This window comes from Priapulus caudatus, unplaced genomic scaffold (assembly GCF_000485595.1).
Source record: "Priapulus caudatus unplaced genomic scaffold, Priapulus_caudatus-5.0.1 Scaffold1120, whole genome shotgun sequence".
In the NCBI taxonomy this organism is placed as follows: Eukaryota; Metazoa; Priapulida; class Priapulimorpha; order Priapulimorphida; family Priapulidae; genus Priapulus; species Priapulus caudatus.
This window is the reverse complement of record NW_014578181.1, coordinates 21,667-29,528: the sequence shown is the minus strand read 5'-3', so window position 1 is coordinate 29,528 and position 7,862 is coordinate 21,667. Positions and strand designations below refer to the sequence as shown.

At 45.9% G+C, this 7,862-nt stretch overlaps 1 protein-coding gene across 1 annotated transcript in view; it reads right to left on the bottom strand.

Moving 5' to 3' along the window:
• The window catches only part of LOC106815461 (afadin-like), a 19,636-nt gene extending 15,245 nt beyond the window's left edge, over positions 1 to 4,391 (bottom strand). The window contains exons 1-2 of the mRNA XM_014819921.1: positions 4,274 to 4,391; positions 3,324 to 3,467 (exon numbers count right to left, since the gene is read on the bottom strand). Coding sequence (XP_014675407.1) covers positions 3,324 to 3,467; positions 4,274 to 4,379 — 250 coding nt within the window. The 5' untranslated portion in view covers positions 4,380 to 4,391. The remainder of the gene's footprint in view (positions 1 to 3,323; positions 3,468 to 4,273) is intronic.
• Positions 4,392 to 7,862: the final 3,471 nt, after the last annotated feature.

Here is a 7,862-nt window from a genome sequence, read left to right as displayed (position 1 = left end):
TAGGAGAAGCAGGAAGAGCAGGCGAAGGAGAAGAAGGAGGAGGAGGAGGAAGAAGAAGAAAGAAATGAAGCGTGGTATATGTGGAAGAAATACCCGGAAGAGTACGAGAAAGCTAAGAAGATGGAAGAAGAAGTATGAATAAGGGAGGCAGAAAGAATAAAAGGAAGATGGAAACGAAGAAGAAGAAGAAGAGGCGGAGAAAGAGACGGAGGAGGAGGAGGAGGAGGAGGAGGAGAAGGAGACGGAGGAGGAGGAGGAGAAGGAGACGGAGGAGGAGGAGGAGGAGGAGGAGGAGGAAGAGAAGGAGACGGAGGAGGAGAAGGAGGAGAAGGAGAAAAAAAAGACTCGTAGCATCAGTTCCTATATGTGACTATGCGCATGCGCAGTTGAGAGCACACGCGATGGCTTTGTAATATCAGGCTAATGATGTGAGCATATATATATGTAAGGATAAGTAATGATAATTAATTAACTACGATAGCTAATGATAACAGTACACAGTGATGGGATTACATAGAAATAAGGCTAATAGTAATATTACTAAATATTACTAATAGTAAGTGTAAACACAGGCTGCTATAATGATGTCAACACACGCAATAATAATGGCATTGATCAGATAAAAGATAAATATAAAGAGTAGAAAATATATAATATATGATATAATATAACATAATGTAATGTAATGTAATGTAATGTAATGTAATGTAATGTAATGTAACGTAATATAACGTAACGTAACATAACAGAGCATAATATATATATAAAATATTAAAATAAAATAAAAATAATATAATAGAGTATAGGCCTAATACGCTACAATGAACGGGATTTATTTGACTCAATTTGTGGAATCTTCTTCCTGTAATTATATCATCTCCCAGCATGCATCGCGGCACCTAGACAGGGAGCACCACACACACACGGTTTCCATAGAATCTGAATTAAGAATATAATCGAATAAAATGAATATATATGTAATTAATAAAGAGTATATGAGCATATAATTATATGAGAATTCATTGTACGTACACGTTTCTCTCGCAGCTGTTTTAATTTCACTCTGTGCCATGGGTTTAGGGGTAGGGTTATGATTGAATCGGCCTACATTGTTCGCGTTAAAATTCGGTAACCATGGTTACGTAATTCTATGTAATTCTAATCATGGTGTCGTACAACAGTAGAGGGCGTCCATGGCCCGAATAAGCATCGAACAGAAATTAATTAAACATACGCAGAGTGAGAGTGCCGGCGCATACGCGACCTACACTTTCATTCATGTCGCACAAACGCAGATTCAAGGCCCAAACTCCGCTCGAAATTTTTGCCAGATAGGTTTTGAGAATTTGCGGCATGTAGTCGGATCTCGTTTCAAACACAAAAACGGCCGACCGGTCGCCATGGCTACGCCACCTGACGGAATAGCATAATTACACGACAAGACCAATCTCACTTCTCATGCTTTCTAGACGACCACGAGGCCTCTACCTTACGGGCATCGTGCAAATTATTGCACTCTAGCCGAATATTATCACACACAAAAATGAAAAGTTTTTCCAGAGACGAAATAGTGTAACATTTGTGAACCACATTGGCGGAAAGCTGCTGTTGTTTGCCTCGTGTGCTATTGCACTAATTGCGATCGAGTTTACATCAGGGGCGGATCCAGAGGGTTTGGGTGACCAGTTTCCATAGTTCTAGTCACAGCTAGGGGGGTCCGAGGGCATGCCACCCGGGAATTAAAAAAAAATTGGCTATATTTGGTGCACTCTGGTGAATTTTGAGGGTCAATTATGAAGATACCCAGCCTGTGACCGGTTTCTGGAAACCGGTGCAAACCGGCCTAAATCCGCGCCTGTACATCATTGTCTACAAACCACTTCGTAACATCGTAATACATATTCAGGCGGCCCCATGTAGATGGTCCACAATCCCGACGCCATCGGCTGAACGGTCAGGCGACACATGCCTGCAGCACAGCAAACACAAACACCGTGGTGACCATCTAGCCATCAGTGACTATGGCAACAAACATGACACCATGACGTACACCTGCACAGCGTGCACCGTTTTGTCAAGTAATCGGCTAGATATGGACCAATAAATAAATTGACCGATAAATTTTCGTTAGGTGACACGATTATAAGGCTTGTATAAAGTCTAGACAGCGGATGATGAGGTTTTGACATCAATCTCGCTCCAGTTTCAAGTAGACTGAACACTGAAGCACGCGGAACACTGTCTGAACGTGCTGTTTTGTACTCATTGAGGTTCCGGAACATTAACAGTGTTCCATTGAGCAAGAAAAACAATGCGCAAAAACACTTAATGTAAAGCGATATATCAAACTTCATTATCAAACTCCTTTCATCTTTACACATTATCTTGAATTATTATATTATATTATATTATATATATAATATTATAATATATTGAATTCTCGATGAACTAAACAGCAAAGAACAATAAGTGAAGATTAACATAAAACTCGCTCCTGGTTTCCTGCGCACTAGTAAGTGAACATCAAAGAACAACAGACATATCTTTTATAGTTAAATCCGTTCATTCCAGCTCTGAACAAACTGCCATGAACTTAACAGCAAAGAACAATACGCGAACATTCATATCGAACTCGCTCTTGGTTTCTGCGAGTACATGGTCATCAAGAACTTTTACGGTCAAATCCGTTCAACGATCGAGCGAAAACTAGAAGCGAACAGCAAAAGAACGACGCGTGTGAACATTGTGAACGCGTGTGAACAGCGCACCTTGATCGCACAGTGGAGTGAGGAACTCTTCGAGTCCGGCCGGGATCTCCCGGATGATCTCGCACGAGTATCCATCCTCCGGGAGGAGGGGAGGAGAAGAGAAGGTGAAGGGGGAGGAAAAATCGCAGCACTGTGTGAAACATGCTATTAATAGTAGTAACATACATAATTACATTAGGGGGGGAGGGTGAAGAAAGAAGGGGGGAGGTAAAAAATAACAGCATTTCATTGGAGTAAAGAATCGTGGATGTTGGCATTTCATTCGATTGGAGTTTATCGCTTTGCAATAAACCTATTATCTATCTATCTAAACATGCTTTCACGGGTGGATACAAGACTAAGAAGAGCGGAAAAAATTCCATCACAACACCAAAGTCACCAACAGGAAGCGTAAACCAACAATCAATTGCTCTAGGGTAAACAAAACAATAGTCATACCACTGCTGCATAAAACTCACCAACAAGCATAAAGAATAAACCATGAATTGCTCCGTGACCCCCCCTGTAATAACAATAGAACAGTCGTCCAACTGCTGCCATCTACTGGCCACTTACTGTTTATCGCCGGACTCGAGCGCGCTGACATCCTGTCTTGCGGCGGGGGCGCCACCGGTCGGTGTGCGTCTGTGAGCTCGTCGCTGCGCGGCCGTTGCCGTGGGATACCGCTCTCGCTGCCGATGCTTCGTCTGGGTGTGGTGGCTGCGGGGGCAGCGACACGGTAACGGTCAATAGTTGTAAATACAAGAGCGCGCGTGCAGGATTGTGACTAAACAGCAGGTTCAGCATGGAAGCCCCACGAGGGCGAAAAACATGCACAGCTTTTTATTTATTTATTTTTTTAATTATTTTTTTATTTGTTATTTTTATTTGTTATTTTTATTTGTTATTTTTCATTTTCATTTTTTTTAGTAACTATTTGATATTGGTTGGAGGAGTTTACCTTGGTTTTGACTAATTTATATTTTTGAATAATTTCATCAATTTTCGTTGATTATTTATTTCAAAGAAACTGTAAATCTGTAGTACTAACTTGAATTTATTCACTTCTTGAAATATTCGAATAATTTTTTTACGTAATTTTTTTCACTTGTAATTTTAACCCGATGGGAAATTTCGCGTCATTTCGTATGTGCACGATCGGACACATTACATAACGAATCACGCACAGCAAGTATGGGCTCTGTGTTATCTGTATGTTATCTGCATTATCTGCACGATAATATCTGTGATTGCTGCATCGGCACGTGTCAACACTGAATCATGTACCGGGGAGAAATACACATTTTTCCGGAAATAGCCGAACGGTAGTAGGGCGCAACTTCGGAATCGCTCGGATCCGTATAATACACATGTATACGCATTGTGAACCCTAACCCTAACCCTAACCAGAAAAATATAAAAAAATAAAAAAATAAAACACACACATGACATATGCTAGATAAGCAACTACCCTGGTATGTAAAATGCGTATATTTCTCCCTGGTGCAAAAATCGTCAACACCTACCTCTCTGCATCTGCGGTGACGGCTGGCTGAGTAGTGTTGCGAGTCCATGGTAGATGGCGCCCTGCTTCGACACCTCAAACGTAATCACGGCCCCGGCCTCTGCCATGTATCCTGCCGCCCTGTCACATGCATGCATGTTCACTTGTTAGATAGCACAATAGTAAGTATAGGTAGTGCAAAAATTATTATGCTTCTAATTATTTATTTTATTATTTTTGTTGTGCATTAAGTGGCAATACCAGAGAGAGAGAGAGAGAGAGAGAGAGAGAGAGAGAGAGAGAGAGAGAGAGAGAGAGAGAGAGATAGATACTAGATAGAAAGAGAGAGAGAAGTGAGGGGAGCTAGTCACAAACGAACAACAGTGCGTTACATCATGGATACATACTATCGTTGGCTAATTGAACGAGCACACTGCTACGGTTCTCCGCACTCGCCATTATAAATTGAAATTAGTAATTGATCGTTAGTGATTAGTGGAATTTAATAATTAGCGTGGAAGGTAGCCGAGGATAATTGAGCTATGGCGTTGTGTATTGGAGAGGCGAACACGCTCGCTTCTCAGCAGCTCATGGGAGCAACTGTGGCGCCATCTAGCGACCGATGACGGCGGGCGCCGTTTATTTTTGTGGCTGCGTTGATTGGGAGTCGGGTCTCTCGGGGGAGAAGCTCTAGCGGGTAATGTTTAGAATGCACGGCGGCGGACTGCGGCGGAGACTGTCAGAGTCTGAGCAGCGGACAAGATAAGTCGGCCGTAATAACATAAGATGCATCGATCGTCTGCTGCCGTCGCGTGACGGCACCCTAGCAAATCTCCCTGTCTGTGTCGGTGTCTGTGTCTGTATCGGTGTCGGTGTTAGTGTTTCGCTCTCTACCCTTCTCTATCTTTCTCCCTCTTTCTTTCCTTCTCTCTCTCTCTCTCTCTTGCTCTCTTGCCATCCCTCTCTCCCCCGTTCTCGCTTTAAATCTTTGTCTCGCTCGTCATTCTATGTTCCATTCTTATCTCTCCCCCTCTCTATCTCGTTCTTCGATGCTTTCTTTCTTCCTCCCCTCTCTTTTTCTCTCGCTCTCTATGAAGCAGGATATATGGTACGTGAGCTCAATAGCACGTGAAGCTCGTTACACGAAGCTGGCTCGCAGCATCATCATCCTATGTAGCGGAAACGATAATTTCCTGCGACGCACCGGCAGCCAGCGTGTGGTGTTCATTCACCTCGCCTGTTCCTACGTCAATATACATCTATATATTACATATATATATATATATATACCGTTCAACTCTACCTGACCGGTAACTGTATTAGTGTTCTCCTTCCGCTTTCCTATGTTTGCTGTGCTGTGCGTGCGTGCGTGCGTGCGTGCGTGTTTATTATGACTCTGTCCTTGTATTATATTTTCTCATGTTCGCTGTTATATCTACATCTGTCTTTGCCTTCTCATCTGCACGATGTTATATATATATATATATATACATGACTTTGTCCTTTCCCCCCCCCCTTAGGAATTTGCTCAGCCTACGGCTACGCAGGACGTTCCAACGGTGCGTTTAAAAATAAAAGATAAATAATGGATAATTTATAAGGTTCTGTGATGCCGCCGTCGAGAAGAAAAGACATCGAAAAGATCGAGAGCGAAGTACGAGTGTACCTGCCGCTTCTCATATCTGCTGGTGGCTGAACGCGGCAGGCTGCCCACGACGACAGACTGCCCCCGCGTCTGCGCTGCTAGTTCGCGTCTCCATGCTATACGCCGCGTGACGGCCATCTACGGCCCCCTCAGAGCTGACGCCGGTAGAGGGCGCTCCTTCAACACGCGCCATGGCGTCGCCATGACGACGTGCATATCTCCGTTTTCGATAAAGCGTCCGCTGGACTTTGAACACTTATCTTCATGAGGTTATCTGGCCAAGTGCCTCACTTGCTGTTACCGTTGCTGTTTCCGTGTTGACACCGACAACAAAACAGTGTACGTGGATGACACACACACCGGTGCTCCCACCCCCACACACTACGCCAACGTGTGCTTCCACTTCACGCCCAGTTAGACTGGCACCACGATATTCAAGACAAGGTAGAGCACACAGCGAAGTAGCTGAAACGGTAGCTGTCGGCGCCCGTCTATGATGCACTAGACTGTCCACGGGACATTTAGGCTTAAGTGCAGATGACCACAGAATAGTTCACGCAGGGGCTGTCGGTGCCTGTCTATCCTCCTCTAGACTGTCCACGGCACAATTAAGCTTACGTGCTTATCACCACGAAGCTGCGAACAAACGAGCTGTCGGCGTGCGTCTATTCGCGAGACTGTCTACGGGCCAATTAAGCTTACGTGTATATCACCACAAAGCAGGTCATACACGATCTGCCGGTGCTCGTCTATGACTCCACGCCACACACTGACACTGACTCCACGCCAAACACTGACACTGACTCCACGCCAGTTACGGTGTCTACGCCAGCTAGGGTGGCGCTTAAAGTGTCCTTCTTACACTTGATTAAAGCGACACCACCACGTTCTAGGACATCCGACAGATCTAGACACACGAGACGCACGGACACTGGCAGCCATCAATTCTTCTCTCTGTCAACGGCTCTGGGCTTTTGTAATGAAACGTGTCCGTCAACACTTTGACTCTAAACGACACGTTCTGGAACAACAGAGAAAGACACGACACACACACACTGTGACAATCGTCAATTCGTCTCTCTCTTCTCCCAGCAGCTCCGAGCTCTCGTAGTGAAACGCGCCTGTTCGCAGTGGCAGCAGAACGGCGGGCTGCGCAGCCATGGTTACGCGTGTGCGTGCACCGCGCTCGCTGCCTCTCCCGTCATCGCACTAACTAACTAACTAACTAACGAGCCGTGGATGTTTGGTAGACGTGTGGCAGCCGCGTGGCGACCTGCGCACGCACGCAGGTAAATGTCACGGACGTGTGCACACGCGCGCAGCGTGCTCTGCTGTGTAAAACATTAGTCACCGTCGCACGAAGTGATGGACCAGTCGACTACGTAGACGCGGGTTGGTGGTACTGATGAGGAGGCTGCGGGAAGAGAGAGGCTGTGGGATGATGGTACTGATAGGGAGGCTGTGGGATGACGGTACTGATGGGGAGGCTGTGGGATGAGAGAGGCTGTGGGATGATGGTACTGATGGGGAGGCTGCGGGATGAGAGAGGCTGTGGGATGATGGTACTGATGGGGAGGCTGCGGGATGATGGTACTGATGGGGAGGCTGCGGGATGATGGTACTGATGGGGAGGCTGTGGGATGATGGTACTGATGGGGAGGCTGCGGGATGATGGTACTGATGGGGAGGCTGCGGGTTGATGATACTGATGGGGAGGCTGTGGGATGATGGTACTGATGGGGAAGCTGTAGGATGATGGTACTGATGGGGAGGCTGCGGGATGATGGTACTGATGGGGAGGCTGCGGGTTGATGATACTGATGGGGAGGCTGGGGGATGATGGTACTGATGGGGAAGCTGTAGGATGATGGTACTGATGGGGAGGCTGCGGGATGATGGTACTGATGGGGAAGCTGTAGGATGATGGTACTGATGGGGAGGCTGCGGGATGATGGTACTGATGGGG